Here is a 24,822-nt window from a genome sequence, read left to right on the forward strand (position 1 = left end):
TCTGTGGTAGAGTTTGGATTCAAACCAGACCAAATTCACAGCATACCTGGTCAGATTAGAGGAGATGTTGGAGGTGGTTATTTTAGACAGGAGTCAAATCCAAATACAGCCTTATCTTCTGCCACAGTCAGGCCTTTTGATTTTACACCCACCACTGCTTCGAGCCTGCATTTTGGAGGGATTTTACATTTGTTTCTCAGAAGGGTCTTCCTCTTTCCTGGTGGCTCAGGAATTCAGCATGACCCTCTTTTCCCCCTTCACAGCGCAGGCCTGGAGCTTAGGCTGGGCAGACCTATCACCATGAACCCGTAAGGAGCTCAGCACCCCCTTTTCATGCCTACCCTGGTGTCACAGCTGTCTTCTCAGTTGTGGTGAAGCCATCTTTGTGTTTTCCAACCTCTGATTATCTTCCTCCCATCTGTCTGTTCTCTACTGTGCCAGTGAGATCTGTCTGACTTCTTCACAGAAAGAGGCTCTACCCTGCTGTTCTCATTTTTCCCAGTTCTCAGGCCACCTACTAGCACATGTTGATCATGTGTCCAATTTCATTTTTCCCTAACTTAGACTGTCAGCCCTCCCCCGCATAAGCAGAGACTGTAGTCTAGTTTGTTCTCCATTTGTGCCCCAAAGTGATGTCTGGCACATAGTAGGAACAATGGATGAATCGAGGCAGCTCTGCCCCTATGGGACTCTGTGACAATCTGTGTGGTTTAGTTACAGCTGGAATGAATTTGAGAATCACAGTAATGTTTTCAGTGAAGCAGGAAATGGAAGAAAAACCCCAGGGAATCTACATCCAGGCGACTCCAAGCAGTTATTATGCTAGATCCTGATGTGGGAACTAGTGTGTGTTCTTTCATGCGGGGTGGGGGCAGGAGGAGCCTTTGGAACCTTGAGCATGTTACAGAGCTTTTGGAACCTTCTTTCTCTTTTTTGTGAAGTATAGGATGTGCTGTTGCTCATCTCATGGGACTGTGATAGGGTTGCAGATAACAACGCTGATAGCATTGCTATTAATAATCACTACCCCTGGCTGGATGTACCTGTGTCTGTAACCACCCAGCCAGTGCTGTGGGTATAGATAGTTTGCTTGAATATAGCTTCAGGGACTTGTTTGTGCAGGTGTCCTTAGTGATGGGGCCCAACCACAATAAAAGGAGCACACTGTACTCCACAGTACAAAGGGAAAACAAAGGAGATGTGATTGTTACTGCTATGTGCAAAAGAGTAGGTTTCCTTGGTGGGCTGGAAGATAACTGGGTATGACTAGCCAACCTGTGCATTTTGTAGGGACTTGTTTGATAGTAATGTTTCTGATAAGGGGTGGTGCGTGAGAAAGAGTAGCGTCCAAGGAAGGATGAGGTCCTGCATTCGGTGACCACCTTCAAAGACCTTCACTTCTCCATGCCTCTGAGTTCTCCTTTCTTCTAGACTAGGGACCCAAATGCTTGACTTCTCTATTTTGTGCATCTCAATAGGTATTAGGAAAGTCCAGCAGAAAGCCTAAGATATTCAGAGACTTTGTGAACACCCAATGTTATCAACAGGGCCTACAAATGGTCTCTCAGATTTTGCTGTACACTTACTACCTTCCTGCACCTCACACAGCAGCTCAAGAGTAGCATTCTTACCTAGATACAGTCCCTGGTCAAACTTTTAACCAAGGAAACAATGGAGGTCAATGACATTGGTCATCTGAGCTGTTTAAAGTAAACTTTGTCATGATAGTTGAACTCCCTTCTGTGTTCGGGCTGTGTCCTCTTTGTCCACTGCAGGACAGTGGACACATGTGGAAGTTTGTATCCAGTCACTTAGTTACCATGTGGCTTTAAATTCAAATGAATTAAGGCACCCGCTATCATCAAGATGTTTCCAGGGAGATTATCATGCATGACTTGAGGGTACTCACCACCAGTGCGAGTTCTGAGAGTGGAAGTGATAGCATTGTCCCCATGTTGGAGATAGCATTTCAGCAAGGTATAGTGGTGCACTGAGGGGGTGGAAGCAGGAAGATCACGAGTTAGTTCAAGCCAGCCTAAACCATATCTTGAGACTGTACCTCAAAACAAAACCGATAAATATGAACTTTTATATTTAATGTGTTCTTGAAAATGAAACCTACCTAAACCTGAGAAAATATCAAGTATAAAACATAGAAATAAACATATTCCTCATCCCCACATTGGGATCTTACCACTGATCAAAATTTGAGTTCCCACCAGTCCTTTATTAATGCAGATAGATAACCTGTGTGTATGTGTGTGTGTGTATAACATATATATGTGCTCTTTAAAAAAAAATGGAATGACTTTGTGCTTTTTCAAAACATGAGACGATCTTGTATATAGACCTCTAAAAATTCATCTTTGTTTTATTTCCTCATGCTGCTAGATAATTTGATGGCTCTCTAACTGCTTTTTTTATGCATCCATTCAATAAATACTTACTGAGCTCCTGATATTAATAGCTATTGGCAATGAATAGTTGACTAGACAGAGCCTGTATCTGCCAGCCCCCAGTTGACAGTCTAGTTATTTATTCTGTCTTATGAATGGATGACATAATATAATTTGATCTTTTTGCTGGGTGGTTAAGTAGTTTTTCAGTTCTTATCTGTAATAAATAACACTGTTTTCTTTTATAAATAGCACTGCCTTGAATGTCCTTGTACATAATGAATGGATTATATTTTGGTTATTACTGTAACAGTATTATCTTTCTGTGGAAAGGTCACTTTAAAAATTAATTTTAAAATATATAATTGATGAAACTTGACATTCTTGGCAGGCAATGAGAGTAAGGGGTTGAGGCTAATTCTTTTTTCATTAGCACCTTCCTTTCTCATTAACACCCTGTCTCCAGTGCAGCAAGTAAAGCCATACTTTGGCTCTATGGTTCATGTTCTGTGTCTCAGGGTAGCTCTGATGAAAAGGGATTTGTGTAAGGTGTGAGCACAGATGTAAATTATTTTGGGCAGTTCAGCTATTAGGCCCTAGCTCACTGCATAGTTGGTTCTCTGCCATCAAATCAAGGCAGCCACATCTTAAAAGTAGATTGTGGGGCTGGATATTGGTGGCTCACGCCTTTATCCTAGCTACTCAGAAGACTTACATCTGAGGATCTCTGAAGACAGCCCAGGCAAGAATATTCATGAGACTTGTATTTCCAGTTAGCCAGCAAAATCTGCAAATGGAGCTGTGGCTCTAGTGGTAGACAACTAACCTTGAGTGAAAAAGCTAAGGGACAGTGCCCAAGCACTGAGTTCAAGCCTCTGTAATAGCACACAAAGACAAAGTAGAGTGTGGGTAGTTTTTGTGGAGGTGGGAGGAAAGGGATAGTAGGGGGAAACAAAGGAGGAGACAACAATGTTCAAAAGGAAACGTACTCATTACCTTGCTCGTTTAACTGTAACCCTCTGTACAATAAAAAAACATACAAAAAAAAAAAGAAAGAGAAAGTGGTTGTAGGGCTAGAGGTATAGCTCACTGGTAGATGCCTGCCTAGCAAGCAGGAAGTCCTGAGTTCAAACCCTGGTCTCACCAGAAATTTAAAAAAAGGTGGATTGTAGGCCTTGCCTACAATGCAGGTGATTCCTGTATTGTAGTACATTGCAGATGGGGTATGGTAACTGACATACAGACGAGTCTGAAAAGTTGAGCTGAAAACCAGTGACTATGGAAACATGGCCTAGGGCAAGTGGGGTAGGGAACAGCATAGACCCCAAGTATAGCCTTTCTTAATGTTTTATCACCCAGTCTCACAACCTTTGCTGTTAGATGTACAAACTCTACCAACAGGGCCCTGATTCTTCTGAGCTCCCTTCTTGACTCTAGACATAGAGAAAAGAATGACGAGACATGTTAACTTCTTATCCATCCTGGTCAAGGTGAGAGCGGCACCTTTCTACTTTTGCACCCCTTGATGTCATGGTTCCTGGAAATGAAAACTTGGAGATGCTATCAGAATATTGTTTTAATACATCTTAATTGATCTCACCATTCATCCAAGAACTTCTGACTTGATAGAAACCAAAGTGTACTTTCCCACAGGGGCATTTTAAATGTTTTCAACTACTTTGTTTTTGTCTTTATCATGGATGGAGAATTTTAAGAATCCAGAATTGCGTAATAATGTTGGGATTAAATTTTTATTACTGTGGCTTTGAGACAAAACAAAATTTTAAAAGCTCATTAGTAATTGAAAATTGTAATCCTGCTGAGGACACATTTTACTGCTATAATAACTGTAAAACATAATGATAAATGTAAAAATATACTCGAATTTAGAGAAATACTTTTACCCTCATTTTCTTATTAAATGCTGAAGAAATTATTCTTTGATGTATAAATGGATTACCATGAAAGCTAAAATGCAAACACAAGTAATTCCAGTATTTATTTAAGGTGGCAATAAAGCGGTTAACAGTTTTTTGCAAGTTCAACTGTAAAATGCAAAGGTGAGAAATAATTTTATCACCCAAAAATGTATTTATAGAATTGCAGTTCATTATTTGTGGGAAGCCTTGAGCTTTATTCATTTACTTATGTAAACTTACTTACCAATGCCATGTCAGGTATGGTGCCTAGTTGGTAAGGATGGGCTTTGTTAAGGATGGATGTCACCTTTGTTGTTTGTCCTTTGTTTTTCTCATTAAAAATACTAATCTTAACAATAAACAATGCAATGCTAAGTCAAATGCTGCTTGAGTCAGGAATGAACTCTTTTGTCTTTTTCTTTTTCAATCTGGAGAGAAAACATGCCTCCCCTTGGTAGCCCAATGGTCCATCTTCCTTCTAACACAGAAGATGTGAAATGGCAAATTCTTAAATTATCTTAAATCTTGGGTTAATTGATTTATCTGGCACTCTCCAATGTCAGTTTGTATTGCTCAGTGACCCTAGGGTGGTTGGGTGGAGTTGCTACAGGACAGTAACATTAGAAAGTCTTGAAGATGGTTGGGTCGTGACTTTACAAACATTATTAGCAAAGGTTAATATCTAACATGTAGGCTCAGAAAGAGCAGGATGGAAATACTTTGGTGCCTTTGACTGTGACTTAATTGTGAAGTGGAATGGGAGTACCCACATATTCCCCATATATCTTGGTAGAATTCAATGAATTAATGCATAAGAAGTATGTAGGGCAGAATAACAGATGAACAGCACCCCTGTATGGTGGTGGTATTGTGGGGAGGGGAAGGTGGATGATCAACAACCTCATCATAGGCTTGACTCTCACAGCATGACAGAGAATTGAGGGAAGACATCTTAATAGTTAATGTGCCCTGCATAGGACACGTACAAATGACTAAGGTCAATAACTGTAGGTCAGTACTCTGTTCAGAAGTCTGTTGCCTTTTAGCATGATTCCAAAAGGTTCCCAGCCCTCAGGGATTGTCTTGTTAGCTCATCTTCTGTTGCCTTTCTTACAGTTGAGAGGCAGCAGTTCCTGTGAATGAAAGCCATGCCTCATTAAAATTCAGAGTTGCTTCTTATTCTTGCATTCCCTAGCCCATCTCCCCTTCACCTCTGTGTGCTTTCCATATCACCAGAGAGTCGGTAGGAACAGAAGGGTTGGCAGAATTCATGTAATCCAGTGCTTCTCATGGTGGGGGAGGGGAGATTTTGCCCCTTGAGAGACATTTGGTAATATCTAGAGACAATTTGGGTTGTCCTACCTATGGATTTGCTATTGGTAGAAACCAGTTTAGCTGCCAAACAGCCTGTAATGCTTAGGACAGCCCCCACAATACAGAATGACCTGGCTTACAGTGTCATAGACTAAGCTGGAGAAGCTTATGAGTTCCCTGGGCTAGAGGACCAGGGCTTCTGGGTTTGGTAGCTGAGTGCCATTTTAACACTGGTGCTAGTTGGCTGTGATTCAGGCTTTAAGCAAAGAGGCTGGAGGAGGGGAGACAATGCTGTCCTGTATTTTGAGGACAGTTTCTTCCGCTGAGCTTAGCCACCTCCAACTGGCACGGTTGTCTCCTTTGTGTGTCTGGCCTCCAGGAATCTTTAGAACTGGAGAGAGCCAGCTAATGCATTAGATACAGTGACAGATCAGAGTGGGTGACCAACTCCAACTGTCTGTGCCAGCTAATGATGTGCTAAGGGCAGACCGAGTCATGCTGACCATGGAGCTACAGCCCTGGAGGACAGTGATCTCATGACCTTTTGGATACATTAATAAGCATTGTGTCACCCAAGACTTTTTTTTTTTTGGGTCCGGTCATGGGGCCTGAACTCTGGGCCTGGGCGCTGTCCCTCAGCTCTTCAGCTCAAGGCTAGTGCTCTACCACTTGAGCCACAACGCCACTTCCGGCTTTTTTCTTTTTGCTTATGTGGTGCTGAGGAATTGAACCCAGGGCTTCTTGCATGCAAGGCAAGTGCTCTACCACTGAGCCACCTTCCCAGCCCCCAAGACTTCTTTAAGAAGGACAAAGCATTTTCCATTGGGAGGTTTTATTAATTTTTGTATTTAACAGGCACATGTGCAATGCTTATCATGTGCAGGGCAGTATTTGGAACAGCATGTGTTCACTAAGTCTATGGCGGGAGTAACTGGGGGTGAAACCCATGGCCTTGTGTGTATCAGGTAAGTGCTCTGCCCCTGAGCCATTCATCGCCCTCCAGGTCTTCATAACCACCCCCAAAGGGGAAGGCCTGTCCAAATCTGTTAGGCAGATACAGACACAAGAAGGAAGAGCCTCTGCTCAAACCTGGAAAATATGGCTCCACAATCTGGGCCTGATGTATGGAAAACTCATACTCAAACTGTCTCTGAACCTCAGTTTTCTCAAGTATAAAATGTATTTGTACTTAACTCACAGGGAGAAGAGGATAAATGAGGATTACTCATGCAGTTGCATGGCATATGATGGTGGAAACAGTAGCTTCTTCTACCTCCTTTGTTGACCTAGGTGCTGTGGCTGGCTAGGATGTGTTTTATAATTCATCTGCAAGCTGCTTAGTTCAGTAAATACCTGGGAGGGGAATTAGGATGGACTTAAGAAAACAAAGGATCTTATAACTATGTCCTGGAGAGAGATGGCAAGGCACCCCATACAGGGCCACATGGGAGACACTGTAGCAGTCAGGAGGCAGAAGACAGTGAGGGAAGGCTCAGCCACTGGCTCTACTGGGGTTTCTGAGGAAGGCCAGGCAAAGCAAGACAGGATACACAGGGTTGATAGCCTAGTGTGAATAGTATTGGTGGACTCTGACCTATCACAGTGGTCTGTAGTTGCCTGGTAGCTGGCTCTGGGATGGTTAAGCCAAAGGAATGATTTGTCTTCTGAGGTGTGTGGGTCATAGAGTGAAGATATGATTCTGGGTTGGTAGGTTCACATAATCAAAGATGTGCTTCAGGCTATCTTTGCTGTCTTTGTAATTTGGCTATGTCTCAGGGGATAGCCAGCAATGTTAATTTTTGATGATGTCCCAAATAACCATAATAGACCAGAAATTTAAATCAGTACTTACAGTGTCTGTGGGCATGATGAACAGTGAATGGGTCTCAGATATTATTAGGATGAGCAAATGTACCAGCTGCTACAGACCTGACAATTGTGAAGAAGCCTCATGTTTAGAGTTGGGATGAGACGATGGCTAGAACCAGAGCTTGAAGATGGAAAGAAACTTTTGGGATAAAGATAAGGATTACTGTCAATGGCTCTTCATTGATGCAAGTGATAGTATCTGAGAATACAAATTCCATGTTAATTATAAGTCTGCATTTCTGTTTCAATGTGTTTCTCTCTTTGCCTGGTTTAGCTTGGGCAAGGTGTCTGGGCTGGGAATTGGGCAGGTGTTTATTTCCTGGGATGATGAGAGTACTTTTACTCTGTTCTTAGCAGAATGGAAAGGGACACTTCACATGTGTCTTAGTTGAGGGCTGGGCTACATCCTCCTTCCCACACTGGGCACTTCTTCCCTGGCCCACTCACAATTCATAGTGTGTCTGTAGTCTGTTTACGTGGGTGGCTCTCCTCTTGGCCAGTGTGTCTTTCTGTGGTGGTGAGTTTCTAGAGGAGAAAGTCTAATTTCCTCTTCTTTCTTCTGTATATTATGCTACCTAAAAACTCAAATATAGGGATAAAGACAGCTTTTTCTCGTACACTGAGATGTTCACACTATAAAAGAATGTCTCCAGCATCTACAACAGCACCTATCACATTCCTTTTGAAGAAATGATTTTGGTCTTAAGTATTTTCTAAATCTGATTATAGACAACTCAGGGTTATCCATCATGACTGGAAGTCTAGACTGTAGCATTTATTAAGTGCTGACCTCGGTAACTAACAGAAACAAACACTTGGAGCATGCTAGAGAGCAAAAAATACTAAAAATCACAATGAACTTGGTCCAGATGCTACTTTGAGACCTTGCTGCAACATGGGGTGTCAGCAACTACAGAACTGTTTGAGGAAGAATATAAATTTAATGCAGTGGGTAGCAGAGTTTTTGTTTTGTTTTGCTTTTTGCTCCAGAACAAGTGTGGTGAAATAATTTTATGTCACTTATCAATCTTGAGTTCTCCTGTAGACTTGTTTGGTAAGGTCTGGGCAATTGAAGCTAGTCTCTATTGTGGCTAAGATGTGGGGTTTTTTTGTTTGTTTATTTTGTTTTGTTTTGGTCTTGATTTGTTGACAGGTATTTCTTTCACAATCATTTGAATAGGCTTTTTAATATTATTTATTTTTTATTGTCAAGGTGATGTACAGAGGAGTTACAGTTACGTAAATGTAAGGTAGTGATTACATTTCTTGTCTAACTTGTCACCCCCCCTCATTTTTCTTCCACTTTCCCTCTTCCCACCCCCCCCCCCAAGTTGTACAGATCATTTCCAACATAGGGTCTTGTGAGTATTGCTGTTGCATTGGTTCCCCCCTTGTCCTTTGTCTCACCATTTTGTTGTTTCCCTTCCCTTTCCTGATTCAGATAAATGTATATACAATACCAGTGTACCAAAATCAAATACAATGACAGCAGAGGATAAACCATAGAAAAAAATAAGTACATTAAAACAACATCAGGAAAGAAAAACCTCTTGTGTCCATGTCTTCGAGTTCATTTCACTTAGTATCATCTTATATGGTCATATGTACATAGCTCTTGATCTATTCTGCTCATCTGCTAAGATCCTTTTTTCTTTAGGCTGCATCAAACACATGCTGGGCAAATGCTTTTCTTTACTGAGTGATCTAGGCCCCAGCTTACATTGGAGAAGTTTAATTTTCCTTATGAAAGAGCCAGACAGCAAAGGGATATGTAGAGGCCAAGAGCATTTTTAAATTTTCCCCATTTTCTTTTACAGATCTGAAGAAAACTCTTGCTGTGTTATTGGATAACATTTTGCAGCGCATTGGCAAGCTAGAGTCGAAGGTGGATAATCTTGTTATCAATGGCACAGCAATAAACGCGACCAACTCCACCACAGCTGTTCCCAGCTTGGTAGCACTTGAGAAAATTAATGTAGCAGGTAAGAATGGCAGTTCTATGTCATGGATTTCAATCCCGCTTTGGACCTGGGGCTCAGTGGTTTTTATTGGCATAATGCGAATTCCATACACTTGGCATGGCTGTTGTGAAGATGTCTACATTCATCTTTGAATAACAGATGTTAGAGTGCTTTTATGGTCTCATCGTGATGTGTAATTTCCGGTAGTTTTCTGACACGTGCACATAAAGAGCTTCTGCAATTGACTTCATCTGAGAAGATTCATCGCATAGTTTGAGTGAAATACAGAAGTTATCTGAGAAACCCAGGCCATTTCCTTCCTAGGCCCCACTCCTGCCAGATATTTTTTAAAGTCTATTAAGTGTAAACGAAAAAGTCTCTTCCCTGTAGTTAGCAGTAGAGCTGCGATTATGGACAATGCCTTGTAAGTGTGTATAGGGCAATGAAAATTCTGGAAATGGGCTTTAGGAGATACTTATGCCCTACCTCATGCTGGCTGGTCTCTGTAGTCATTCCTAGACTTCCCCCATGCAGTTCACATTGGGAGGGGCCATTTTGGTTCCTTTTGAAATTAGAACATTGTACAAGAGAAAAATAGACTAAAGACAGACCCACTTCCAACACATACTGGCCCTGGGTCTTTCCACATGAGCCAAGATTATTTTTATCAGGGTGGTGGATACTGCTTTGTAGGGACTCAGGACAAAGTAAAGAATCCCCCAGATTAGATTTAGGTGAATGGATGGTCTTGAAAAAGCTGTCTTTTGTTGTTGTAGCCAAAATTCTGGGTAGAGAATAATAAAATAAGTAGCTAGGTTACTTTTGCAATTTAAAAAGAAATCTACCTCCATACACTTTTTATCTCATCGCGCCTATTCTCTTGGAAAAATTCATAGATGTAAGTGGGAGAGATTATTTTCCTTCCTACCTCCCAGTGTCAAAACATTTAATCGTTTCATATTATGCAAACTGGTTGTATTACCTTTTATGTTCTTTGCCCTTTAGCGAGTTTTAAATTGCAAAATATATTTCTACTAATCCGGAGTATCCAACCAAACAAAAGTATTAAAAATAACTTTTAATTACAACACAGAGGCAATGTCATCAAGGCCATAAATCCTGTCTTCCCTGCAGTTTCCAACCGTTTCTGTAATTAGACAAGAAAACCTCCCACTGTGTTGAGCTGCTTATTAATAAATGAGAGCCATGTTTCTCCAGTCTCTACTCCCCCATGCCTGTTCTCAGTACAAGATGCTTTTGGAAAGCTCCTATTTGGTTTCATCGTTCTTCTGTGTTTATCAGATTTTGGAGATAGAATGATACATTTACATTCTCCCTTTAGTTTTTGCTACTCCTCTACTGTGCCTCTGTCCTAGAATCCTAGGGCCCATGTAAATATAAACATTCTTGCACTCACTCTTTTCTCTGCTATGGCATCTTTCTGCTTTGGCTGTGTGTGTGTGTGTGTGTGTGCGCGCGCGTGCGCGTGTGCGTGCATGTGCGTGTGCGTGTGTGTGTCCTGGGGCTTGAACTTAGGGCCTGGGTGCTGTCCTTTAGCTTTTTTGCTCAAGGAGAAAGTATTAACTTGAACCAAAGTTCCACTTCTAACTTTTTATTGGTTAAGTGGAGATAATTGTCTCATGAACTTTTCCTGCCCATGCTGGCTTTGAACCATGATCCATATGCCACAGCCTCCTGAGTAGTGTAGGATTACAGGTGTGAGTGATGGGCACCTGGCCTCACTGTCCTATCTTTATGGCAGTCTCACTGAGAGACACTTCCCAGGCTGGGTTTTTAAGTGTCAGCACAGAATCACAGATGACCTCAGGGAAGGGACTTGAGAACTGCTGCTTTCAAAGGGGATACTAGCACTATATTCAACTAGTTTAACTCAGCTAACAAATACCTCTTCCACAGTTTTTCAATCATTGGCTTAGATTGGAGCTCCTTCAAATCTGTCAGTGCCGCTGGTTTAACGTTTGTAGAACCAGAGAGAGGGTTGTGTGTTATGTCTGTCCTTTAGGAAAATAGCGAATTTAGAGTGACACTTTTAGTAATTCACTTTATTCTCATCTATTTGCATTCTTCTTGTGTAAATGCAATTAATAGCTTCAAGACTTTTGTTGGTCAACTAGAGAAATACTATCCATGCATAAAACAATGCAAACCGTGGTCACTGTGAAGTGGGAATGGCTAGGAGGCACCCTGAAGGACAGTATATTCTGGGGGTGGTAGAATTGAGGTACAGTTGCCTTGTGGAGGAGAAACAAAGTAGAAATAGATCCTAAGTCAGGGAAAATAGCAAAGGAAAAAAGGGAAAGGACGCTATTAACAACCATCCACCAAGTACCCATTACTTTTTGTGTTCTTCTAAGCTAGATGAGTGTACATAATCTTCATAGCACATCTGAGAAGTGGTTTCACAGGTGTCACTGAGTTTAAATCATTGGGGAGGGAGCCTACATTGGTCCCTAGTGCCATGGAGGGAAGAAATTCTGAGAGTTTGCCTTTTCTTGTTTCTACTTGTAAATCATTGCAAAGGGAGAAGTTTGCAAAAATGGTCACCAGGACCATTTTCTAGACAAGGAAAGCTGAATCTCTTTGGATATTGAATAACCTAGCTAATAAGGAAGTGCTCTGTGACCTGGGGCCTGCTCCTTGGCTGGCTTTTGGGACATCCAGGCTTCTGTGTGCAGGTCCAACCTTTCATTAGGGCTGGAGTATTGTGGTTGTGTTGGGCATCCTCCTCAGTTTCTCCCCGAGCTGGTGGAGTCTTTTGTATCCTGTCAGGTAATCAACACACACACACATATATATATTTTTATCAATTTGCCATATTTATAGTTCAGAGTACAGAAAAGGGTGAAGACTTGAGTTAGTAGTACTCATTTGTGAGCAGTCATTACTTTTCTTCCCTATCTGTGGTCCCTGACCATACTAGTAGTTCTCAGAGCCCTCTTGTCACTTCAAGAATGGCTTCTGAGCTATGAGAGTTCATTTTTATGGGGGTTCTACTCCTATTTGGTGAAGTTTTCCTTTCTCCTTTCCTGCATCAAGACATGTGGTAATTGCTCAGAAATGTTCTCCCTGGTGTGTCTTTACTGCTTGCTCTGGTGTCTTATTGCTCACTGATGTTTCTGAGTGCTTAACTGTTGTGTCTTATTGCCTGCTGATATATCTTTTGGTTGCCAATAAACGGCTGCTAAATTGGGTGTCATAGCAGTTGAAGAAAGGTTCCCTAGATTTATTTTCTTTAAAGGGACAGTTGTGTGTGTGTGTGTGTGTGTGTGTGTGTGTGTGTGTGTGTGTGTGTCCATGTATCCATCCCCGTCCCCTGCGCTGTCTAGCTGTGTTCTATGTGGCTTTTATCCAAAATGGCTTTTCCTTCCAAATGTATCACCCTTGGGCTTTTTATTATGTGAAATTAAATGTGTCCCTAGAGAAATTTAGGTGGAAATGAACTTTATTAAAATCAAGAATCACATTGAACTGCATTTGGCGAGCTCTGTTTATCTTGTTGGAGAGGAAGAGGAATCAAAGAAATGAAGAAGCAGATTGAAAAAAAAATGTCCCCAGCCTTTTACCAAGCAGATAACACATGAATTTATCCAGATTTATTCTCTGAAAGGGATTGAATATTCCCTTGCCAGAGTTACCTGCTTCCACGGGCTGCGGCTTAATGCTTGCCTAAGTATGAGGCCGTGCATTCCATCCCTACAATCTTCTGCTATCTTCTATCGTCTGAATGGTGTTTTCTAGAAAGATCTTTTTGCCTTTGTGTAGTTTTGTGAACTCAAATGATCCATAGTTCTTTGCAGGTACCAAATACTGAGGAAAAGTTAAAAAAAAAAGTAGATATCTGAGCATAAAAATGTTTGCTTGCTCAAGATGGAGATTGTCTAGTTTCACTTCTGCCAGGTGTTCAAAGCCCTACCTGTTAAAAGCATTCTGTAGTTACTGATCACATTGCTAGGGTTATACTAGTAGAGTTCCTCCTTGTAGTACCTCTTCTCTAATTGTGTTTATGAGGAACTGCTTGGAGATGGGTGTTGCTCTCCTCATTCTAAGCCTCAGCAAACACCACTTGCCTTTTTTTGTTAGTCATGACTGAGCTTTGCACAGAAGATACTGTGCTGTAAAAACTCCATGAAATGCAACTGTTACACTTCTAGATTCCAATATTTTAGAGGACAGGATCATCATGCAACTCTCTACAGTACTATGTGTGTGAACACAAGTGTGCATGCACCTTTACCTTTATTTACTTAACTATCAGTAACCAGTAGTTGCTGTCAGTCAACAATTGGGTAATTAGCCAGCATTGACTATTCACTAAAAGCCCAACATAATGATAGCATCTGCTCTATGTTATGAGCACTTACAATTGCAAGATCAACTGGGAAATGTGATCACAAAATTGTAAGTGCAGATATAACTCAAGTGGATGTTTGGTCCAAAGTGAATACTTGTCAGTCTTGAAACCTTTTGAAATATCCTTTGCCATGTATCACATTTCCAGTATCTGGGTGTGAGGTACAGTAGGTGCTGTTCTTAACAACAGTAAACATGGATATTGTTCTTAAAAACCATCATCATAATTATTATTCTCACCATAGAAAATGTCCCTGCTGAGCTCCAGGCCTTGCCTTTGAAAAGATCATTTCCCAGCATCATGGTGCTAATGGACCTTGAAATAAAGTTGCACCTGTGTTGTTATTTTCTTGTTTGTGTATTTGTATTAATCACTTATGTTAAAGTAACACCTGAAGTGACCCAGCCCCCAGCTCTGGTCAGGTCTTGATCAGCAAGTGGGACCCCAGATTCTGTGGAAAGTCAGGAGAGACATGGGCGGGCACAGGGCAGGCCCCTTTCCTATTCATTTAAACAAGAAACAAACACATTCCATCAATACATGCCACTTTCTGATTTCCTCTTTGCAAAGGCACTAATAAATACTTGGATACTTGTCAGAAACTCCTTTTGGTGTCTTCACAGAAAGTACATCAGGTCATTGTTATGGTTTTCATGGGTCATCAAGGACATTTCCATTTGGATTATTAAAGACAAGAAAGTACAGTTCAAGAAAGGTGATGCCAACTTTCAAAGCTGTGTACCTGTAGTTATGATTCTCAACTAGGTACAACTTTATTCCTCAGGGAACACTTGACAATTGTCTGGAGACAAAAGGTTGTCATGACTGGGCCATGCTATTTATATGTAGTAGAGAGACATGAGAACACTGGGTTTCCATGGCTCATGCCTGAAATCTTAGCTACTCAGAATGCTGAGCTCTGGGCAGGTGAAAGCCACGTTGGATAGAAAAGTCCATGAGACTCTCTGATCTCTAATTAACCACCCAAAAGCTGGAAGTGGATCAGTGGTAGAGTGTCAGCTTTGAGCAAAACTGCTAGGGAACAGAGCTCAGGTCCTGAGTTCAAGGCTCAAGTCCAAGGCTCAAGTCCCAGTATCAACACACACACACACACACACACACACACACACACACACACACACGCGTGCCCTTGTATAAAATGCAGACTTTATAACAGCAATTTCCAAGCCTCTATGGCCATTGTACTGTAGTCAAAGAATGCTGATCAAAAAGACATTCCTAGAACCTGTTGACCACAAGTACACCTACTTAATCATAAGGATACAAATCAACTCGACTGTTCAGTTATCATGCTCAGACAGCTGAGGACCAAAGTCTCTTTCCTTCTTCCTAGCTTATTTGTCTGTTCCCAAAGCCATCCCATTTAGCTTTACAACTGGTCTGTGAGACATCTAAAGAAAGAGGTTTTATAACCTCTTCGAAGATTGTTTGAGAATCCTGGCCTTAAACTCTTTCCTGGCCAACAACCAGTCCATTTTTTTGGCAGTGTGTATTTTGCTTCTGCTAATAGAGAAGGTAATATGGCACAGAGGAGTCTGGGAGGATAGATTTAAATAGCAGAGTATTATTAGGAATCCCATTTTATTAATTTGAAGCGGAGTGTATTTTAATTACAAAGAAAGGGGAGAGTAAATAAATTAGAGAAAACAAGACAGGTCCCCAAAGGTCAAGTTTACAATATAAAATAGCCTCCACTGCATATTTGAAGTACTGATGAGGATAAAGCTAAAAGGGGAGGTCGGGGTATCTGGGAAGTTATATATAAGGACTTTCTTACTGGTTCATTTGGCAGTGCTGCTGAGGAGAGGTTTAAAGCAGGAGGATAGATAGATGAGGTCATATTCTTAAGGAATAATTCATGGCCAGGTGACGGAGATATGCATGTGAAAAGGGCCCAACCAGCAGCTAGAAGATAATACACCCCTGAACCACTCATTTGGGATATTGCTTTAAAGGCAAATGAAGTTTTAGTTCTAGGACTCCGGAGATGAGTGGACCATGAATGGTAATGTCTATGGAGAGAGATTTCCTTGATTCAAATCCTGGCTCTACTGCTTCATTGTTGTGTCACTTTGGGGCACATTTCTTAACTCCTATGGCAGAGTTTCCTGTGCCATAACATAACATAACATCACATCACAGTAGTGCCCACTTGACAGGGAGGTTCCTGGGTTTAGCTAACGATAAAATGCATATGGATATTTAGGATCATTAGTCAAGGTATGGTTTGGCTTTTCAAAGCCTAACTCAAATGTTTCTCCCCCTGAGAAGTTTACAGGTCAAAATGCTGGATTGTTAATGGTCTGCCATCACTTTTCTCTTTTTAAGGTGCTGGAAATAAACTCAGTTTAAATGTCTTATTTTAAATGTTGCTGTGTCTGGGCACACTCTGCCCTGATGCAGGCTTCCTAGTACCCTGCATGATACTTACCCATGCTCTTTACACATTTACATCTTTGTCCAGCAACCCCCAATGCTGGCTAATTCTTACCATAGTTTTCCCAAGGAAGGCTTCTCTTACCACTCCTCTTTCTATCCCAGACCACTTGCTTTGTGTTCCCACTACCTGTTATGGGGTATCTTGAGACTTTTCTTCTTTTGCTTGTTTCCACAGCTAATCTTTAAGCCCCCAATATATTGCTGGGAGTCTGGTGAATAGGTAGGTTTTCAGTCAGCATATGTCCTCCCTCTCTCCCTCTCTTCCTTCTCCACACCAGGGCCAGCCCATATGTATCTTTTGTCCTGATCCTGTCTTCACTTCTGCACCACTCTTTCCATCACTTGGCTGATTTGGCTGTGTTTGCAGACCCTCTGAATACTTTGGGAATTTGAGAGGAACTAGGAAACTGATTCTCATACTGTTAAAAGGAGAACTGCTTCTCCATACTTCGTCAAAGCCATAATAAGATCATCTATTTTGTTACTTCATGGTGATTCAATATTAATTTTTTTAAGTGAGTGGGATTTTTAAAGACTTCTAACTATCTTACCCAATATCAGGAATGGTTCTGAATGAATAGTTCCTACAGGAAGGACATAAGAGACCCACAGATCCTAAGACCTGGACACTAATTACAGGCCCTTGTAGAAGTGTGTGGCTTTTTTGATTGCCAAGAGTGAGAGCATGTCCCTGCTGCTCCTCCTTGGCCATTGGTAGAAAGAGCATGGTCTCTCCATGATGTGCTCTACAGAGCTGGCTGGAGACCTTGCAGGCAACACCAGGAGCGATACCTCTACACAGGATTGCTTCTTCCATCAGAGATGGGACTGAAATCAGATTTGTTTGTGTTCATCAGAAAGTGACAGGTATCACTTGCTCCAATTTGGCTTAATGAGGTTTGTGTACATAGTGATGATACCAGCTTGCATATGGCATTGTTTCGGGAGACATTCCACAGCTACAACATAGCATATGCTTTCTCTCACATGTTCCCTTGTCTTTGGCTGTTTCATGCTCTACCTGTTTTCATTGATGCATATTTCAATAAACTCCTTTTAGAGCCTGGGATTTAAAAATACAGAAAAAAAAATTGGAAGAGAGCTCTTTTAGTGGAAACACAGAGCTGTATCTGTTCTCATGTTTTTGGAAAGGTTTTTAAGATTTGTGGGTTTGGGGAGATTTTCTACTAAACTGTCTTTTGACTGCATATGCATAGCTTCTAAAATTAGGCAGCCTATGTAAAAACTGATGGCTAGTTTTCTGGGGTTTTTTGTTTGTTTACTTATTTTTCACTGTTAGGGATTGAACTCTTGGCTGCACACATGTTAAACAAGTACTCTACCACCTAGCGACATGTCTGACTCTATGGTTTTTTTAATGTTTTTTTAATTGTAAAAACAGTGTACAGAGGGGTTATGGTAGCATGAGTGAGATCATGAGTACATTGTTACCTCCTCCTCTGTTTATCCCCTAGCATCCCTTCCCTCCCCACATTCTCCTTCCTTCCCCCTCACAAGTTGTAAAGTTCATTTTTAACATAATGTCTTGTACATCTCACTGTTACAGTGGGTCAGCCTGTATCCTTATTCAGCATTTTGTTATTTCCCTTCCCCTTCCCAAATTAGAAAAATGTATATACAAGACACAGGGCACCGACATCAAATACAGTGAAAACAGGGGCTATACCATGGGGGAAGAACATACAAAAGATACAAAAAAAAAATCACATAGTACATTTTAAATACATTAAAAACAATAGCAAGAAAGAAAAAAACCAGTTGTGTTCTTATCTTGGGGTTCATTTCACTTATCATCTTATATGGTCATATGTACATAGCTTTTGACCTTTTCTGCTTGTCCTAGACATATACTACTTATTGCAAATAAGGGAAACCATGGGACCTATCTTTCTTTGGGCCTGGCTTACTTCACTTAATATAATTTTTTCCAAGTCTTTCCATTTCCTCTCAAATGGGGCAATGTCATTCTTTCTGATGGAGGCATAGAATGTGTGTGTGTGTGTGTGTTTCTTTCTGATGGAGGCATAGAATTCCATTCCTCATCTATTGAGGGGCATCTGGATTGGTTCCATATCTTAACTATGGTAAATAATGCTGTGATAAACATAGTTGTGATGGTAGCTTTAGTATAGTCTTGTTTGTGATCATTTGGGTAAATGCCCAAAAGTAGGATTGCTGGATCATAGGGGAGCTCTATGTGGAGTCTTTTGAGGAACTTCCATACTGCTTTCCAAAGTGGTTGAACAAGTTTACACTCTCACTAACAATGCAGTAAGGTTCCCTCTGTCCACATCCCCTCCAGCTTAATGTTGGTAAGACCTTTTTAGAAAACTTGATCCTCACATTTGCTTATTGAGTAGGACCACAAATAAATATTCACTGATAGAGTTGTATTCATGTTTCCTCACATTAGGGGACTTGGAGTTCAGAGAAAAACTCTGCTCCTCGACTAATGTGGTTCAAATTCTAGCTCAGCCGTACCTGATCACATGACCTGGCATGACATAGGGATAAAACTCAATGTGCCATGTTAAAACTGAGCCAAAATATGTAAAGCACTCAAGAGTACTAAGAACAAAATAAGAGCTCCATAAGTTTTAGCCATTGTTTCATGTGTTTCTTAACATTTTACTTTATTTTAATGCATTTCTATTATTGTAAATGTGATGTACAGAGGGGTTACACTTATATAAGTCTGATAAAGAGTACATTCTTAAGAACAAGGTCACCCTTTCCCTCACTCTCGCCTAGTTTTTCCCTCCTGTCACCAACCACAAATTGTATAGTTCATTTTCAACATAGGGTCTAGTGAATACTACTGCTGCATTTGTTCACCCTTTTCCCCCCATTTCTTTCCCCACACTTGCCCTCCCAAAGACAGATAAATGCACAAACAAGACAAAAGGAAAAGAAAACAAAAACAGCAACAAAGAAAAAAAACAAACAACCTCTTGTTTCCATTTCTTGAAGTTCTGTTTCTACAGAACCCAGCTCAAGATCTGACCCCTGGGCCAGGTGTGCAGCAGATGGCCAGTGCTAAGTGGAGGTGGAAACTACTCAGATCTGATGCTATATTTTATAGAGAAAAACTGGACCTGAGAAAAGGTTTTCTGGAAGCTGATTGGTAATAGACCCTAAACCTGGTTTTTGGCATTAGTCACTCTTACACAGAACTCTTAAGTCCCTGTCTGTCACTTTAGTTTATCACTGCTGAGTGTGCTTTGTGTGCTCTGCAATAGAGATGCTGATGTCAATGCTGTCCTCACAAAGAGGATACAATGAGGTAGTAGGTTCTGAAATCCTGGTATAAAGCCTTATCCCCTTGACCTACTGACCCTGCCCTCTATGATTAATTCCCTATCAAAAAAATTGTGGCCCCTGACATAATGTGTCCAATATTGATTGAATGGTGCTGGGCTCCTGTTGGGAATGGACCATTCACTCTAGTGGATGGAGAGGACTGAGTGTACTGTCTATGCTCACGATACTTTTCTTGACCTTTAGTCCAGAGCTGTTTTCCCCTTAGTCCCAAAGAGCCTATTGGCTTTGCCTGACCTTTTAACTTTAGAAATAACCTATAAACTATATATCCATCTCATGATGAGAATGAAAATAGCCTATGGAAACACACTCAAAAGGACTCTTTGTCTATCATGTGGTGAATTTCATAAGGCCTGTGGATCACCTGTCACAGGAAACTCAGGCACACCCAGAAACTGCCTTGACCTCTCATGTTACCTTCTCTCTCCAAAACAAGGAGAGAATTCCTGTTCCAGAGAATTCTGCTCCCAAGAGAAGGCAGACATTAACCTGTCTAAATTCTAGGTTGGTAGAACATGCTCCATAATTATTTCCATGAAGAGTGGTCAATGTAAACCATACAAGTTACAGCATGAATTGTAGGAGAACAAAGTAACTATTTAAGTCTTTATTTCATAGTACAGTTAGATTTTGGCAAAAAGAAAATTTAGTAAAGACCATCTCTGATAGTACCTGACATCAAAACACGGTGAGACACTTGGTTGAACTTCCAGTCATTTCTTCTATGTTTTTCTTTCTGAATCCTGCTTCTGAGAAGGCAGATGGGTGTTCCTAGGAGACAGGTTACAAGATTGGTTTTCTCCTCACACCTCTGGCATTTGTCAGACATGAATGACATGGCAATGAAGATAAACTGCCTTCCCTGTTCCGCCCAAGAACGCCATGGTTATTAAGAAAGTGGCTGTTGGCTTGTGTTGGTGCGATTTCAGGAGGACACTGGTTCCCTGAGGGCAAAGGGCCATTAGTTGCAGCTGAGTTGGCAGGAATGCCTGCAGTATGTGGTGCTAGGGCCAAGCTGTAAGCCTGAGCTACTGAGCAGTCATGTAAGGGCACCTGGGGATTAAATGAGCGGTGATTTTCATACCTCTGGGCTACCAGTGGCCAAAGCAGCCATGTCACTACTATGTGTATAAGTGAATGACAGGGTTATGTTTTCACAAGGAAAAAAAAACTGAACAACTTTTCTTCCCTGTTATAAAAAGGGATACAATTTTACTGCTGAAAATTTAGAAATTACAGCTCAGCCCAAAGAAGAAATATAAAACAGCTGTTCTTCATTCCCACCCGGGGAGGGACTGACTGGATTTGGTTCCTTCCTGACAGACACTCTTAAGTGCCTGTCCTGTTCCAGGCACTTTCTAGGCACAGGGGATGGAGTAATGACCCAAATCCATTTCTTCTAGTGAATATGTTCTAGCAGTATAGTTAGATCACAAGTAGATAGCATGACATCTTCTAGTTCTGATGGTAATGAAAGCGAAGGGAACAGGATGGGGTAATGTTTACTAGTTGGGTGGATTTTGAGGGAAAGCTTCTAGAGTCAAGGGAAGAGGAATTTAGGGACTGTCTGAACAAGGTTAGTGGATCAGCCTGCCCTACATCTCCAAGGCACATTCTTCTGGGGGTATATTTAAGGAACACTATAGTGTCCTTTGAATTATACTAAGTACATGGCTTAGTAAAGTCTAAACAACAACAACAAAGAGACTCTTGACTATCCAGTGGCATCATCTAGCACTTATGCTTCTACTGGACTCACAGGAGACCTGCGAGAGAGTAGAGAATCTTCTGAGAACACTGGAAGACAGGTGTGTGAAACAGTCAAGAGCATGAGCTCCACCTCTAGGATGCTGGGGTTGGTTTGAATATGAGTTCCAGCAAGAATTGGAGTGACTTAGGTCAAGTCTCAGTTCTGTCACCTGTACAGAAACTAGCTTATGGGGACATTAGGCAACCCACATGAAAAAGTGTATTTGAAAGGCTAGCTGATGTAGGTGCTTATTAGATATTGACCATAGTTTAATTATTGTTAGAGCAGATGGTTTTAAAAGTATGTGTGTGTGAGAGAGAGAGAAAGAGAGAGAGAGAGAAAGTGTACACCATTGTTAGGTTGTTTGTTTTGTTCTACTTTGAATTAGTGCTTGGGATTGAACCACAGTTTCACACATGGAAGGTATGGGCTCTACCATGCAGCACTTCCAGGTCTCTTTAGCTAAGGGTGAGGCTTTAATAATACGAGGGCTTTCATAGACAGATCTCGTATTTTGTGTAGGACTTGGTGTTTTGGTCATGAAGTGAAGTTAGAGTTTGAAGGACAATTTCTTATCTAAGATACCCATCTTCAATGAGTTTAAAACGATTGTTTTCTTAGGAGAGGAGCACCAAGGAGCAATGCCTTTGTGCCTCTCATCATATAAAATAATATTTATCAAAAGGAACTCCAGGAAATGGAAAAATAAAATAAAACCATTGTTAGGAGATGTAATATTTGCTTTTTTACAGAAACTTTCCTCGGTTCCAGGGGTGTTGGGTAAGACTTGGATGCTATCAAAGCTCACTGAAATGTCATCATGAGTTCTCACAGTATTTATAAGACTTCACCTAAATAAGTCATGTGTTTGCTTTTAGCTTAATTCTTCATGGAAACTGGTACTGGGTAAATACATCCTTGTGATATACCTTGGTTTTGTCTTTGGTGTGTTTCCTGTGACCCAGGAGAAAGTAGACACACAGTTATGGTGGAAGTGTGGCCTCAGTTCCTAGTCTTTGCAAGACTTCTGGCTGTAAGCTGGTTTCTGATGCTCTCCCAGCTCTGAGCTGTCTCCCAGGGAAGGATCTCACGGGTTCCCTGGGCTATGGATTTGATGTTAGAAAAGACATGGTATCGCCACAGTAGGATCTTTGAGAAATGTGTGTTTGGCAAGTGATGGGACTGGCATCAAGAGTATAAGATGGACACAGGTTAGGAATGTGTGGGAGCCCCAGCGAGGAACATCGAACCAAGACCTACAGTGGGATTGCTGACAAGTCATCCAGTCTTTATTTCTTCTTTCATAGCCAGACAGTCATGGAGTTTTCAAAATGAAGGATATTCTAATACTTTCATAGCCAGACAGTCATGGAGTTTTCAAAATGAGATATTCTAATACTTTCCTAAATCAAGGAATGACAACTTTCCAAAGTCCTTAGTGGCTGGTCTTCCAGCTTTATTTGAACAGTTTTAGACGTGGAGTTTAGCACCATCTCTCCCAACATAGCTGGTCACAACCTCATAGCTATATCAAAGGCCAGATGCCTATTGCTTGTGTGCCAAATCCCAGTACATTGTCTGAAGCTATAAATAGGGTTATTTGAATACAGCTATATCTATTCCTTTGTTGTCTATGGTTATTTCTGTGCTACAAGAACGGGGTTGAGTCATGAAGGAAACTATTTGGTCCACCAAGCTAAAAATGTTTTATTCTAGACCATTCTAGAAGGGGTTGCTGGTCCCTGGTGTAAGTGAATGACGCTGTCTCAAGTGCGGAACATAGCCTGTGACCCCATGTGCTAAACAACTGGTCTTTTGGACTGTCATTAAAATGAAACAAAAATAGCCACACTTTTCTGAAGGATTATGGTCCCAGCATAAGTCATAACTTAAAATACTCTACTAACTTCTTAAAGCAAACTTGTAAAAACATTTATCTCAGTTTCATAGACAGGAATATCAGAGTAGGAGATGACGTATAATCTACCCAAGGTGGAGGAAGCCTGAGGGAGGATTCAGATCCTGTTACTGTGAGGTCTCTTTTCACACTTGTTGACCATGATACCAGACTTTACACAGTGAGAAAGGGAGCACATTTTAGTGATGGGAAGGGTTAGAACTTCTAACTCAAGGTTAGAAGATTTAGCAATGGTCTAGATCTTTTTTTTTTTCATGGTTTGGATATAACTTGGATTTAACTTGCCAGACATACATTATTTTGTGAATTTTGATAGTTTGGGTCTTTTTGCCATTATTCATTGACAGCTGTTTGATTTGAATGTGCAATGTAGTCACATCTCAATAAACCTATCACAAATAGATTATACAGTGAGTATACCCAACTGGTAAATGTCCTGGCTTAGCAACATAGCTACACTGAGCTCATTTTCTCTCCTTATCATGTGGCTGATTGGGAGCTTTGACTGCCTTCTTGCGCCCCCCCCACCCCCGCATCACAATAGAATCCAGATTCAAAAGTAGAAGTTTGGTTTCTATTGAATCAGTAGTATTGCTTTTGCACCATCAGAAAGTCAAAAGTTAGTTCTATGCCTGGGAAAGTACCACAGTGGTAGAACCATCCTCAAGAACGAAGCACTGAGCTGGATGCCAATGGCTCATGCCAGTAATCCTAGCTACTCAGGAAGTTAAGATCTGACGATCATGGATCAAGGCCAGCCTGGGCAGGCAAATACATGAGACTCTTATCTCCAATTAGCTACACCCCCCCCAAAAAAAAGGTCAGAATTTAGGTGGTAGAGCACTAGCCTTCAGTGAAAAAGCTAAAGAACAATACCTAAGACCTGCAGTTCAAGGCCCAGTTCAGTGTGTACACACACACACACACACACACACACACACATACATGGTAGGGAGGGAGATGAAGCACTGGGTTTGATCCCAGCATTACCAACAAATAAAAATTAAGTAAAATTGAGCCTTCATAAATCAGGAGGGGGGTCTATATACATTTCAAGTGAAATGATTTTCCTCTATAGGGAAGAACCATAATTCCATTATTTTTTATGAAATGATTTTTTCTAGAGAAGAATTTTTAACACACTTTTTTGTAAGTATTGAAATGTAATACAAGTTCATTGTAGAAATTTTTTGTATGTTTTTTATTGTAAAAATACTGTACAGAAGGGTTACAGTTACATGAGCAAGGTAATGAGTACATTTCCTATCGAGCATTGTTGCCTCTTCCTTTGGAAAATACAAGAAATAAAGTGAGGTGAATTTAATCCTGTCATCTAGAGCATGTGATTGTTAAAATTTGGTTATTTCTTTCTAGGCTTTTTTGTATGCACGTATAGTATTGCATTAAAAATTACAGTTATACTCACTGTAGCTTGAAAACCTGATTTTAAGTGAGTTATCTCTTGTAATTTTATTGTTCAAAGCCTTAATAAAAAAAAGTGCAGTCTTTTAAGAGGTTCCT

General features: G+C 40.9%; 1 protein-coding gene across 4 annotated transcripts in view; it reads left to right on the plus strand.

The window, feature by feature from the left end:
- Mgat5 (mannosyl (alpha-1,6-)-glycoprotein beta-1,6-N-acetyl-glucosaminyltransferase) overlaps window positions 1-24,822 on the plus strand; it is a 372,666-nt gene that overhangs the window by 154,075 nt on the left and 193,769 nt on the right. For all 4 annotated transcript variants that reach the window (XM_013030834.1, XM_013030833.1, XM_013030831.1 and 1 more), the window contains exon 3: window positions 9,316-9,480. In XM_013030834.1, coding sequence (XP_012886288.1) covers window positions 9,316-9,480 — 165 coding nt within the window. The remainder of the gene's footprint in view (window positions 1-9,315; window positions 9,481-24,822) is intronic.

This window comes from Dipodomys ordii, unplaced genomic scaffold (assembly GCF_000151885.1).
Source record: "Dipodomys ordii isolate 6190 unplaced genomic scaffold, Dord_2.0 Scaffold133, whole genome shotgun sequence".
Classification (NCBI taxonomy): Eukaryota; Metazoa; Chordata; class Mammalia; order Rodentia; family Heteromyidae; genus Dipodomys; species Dipodomys ordii.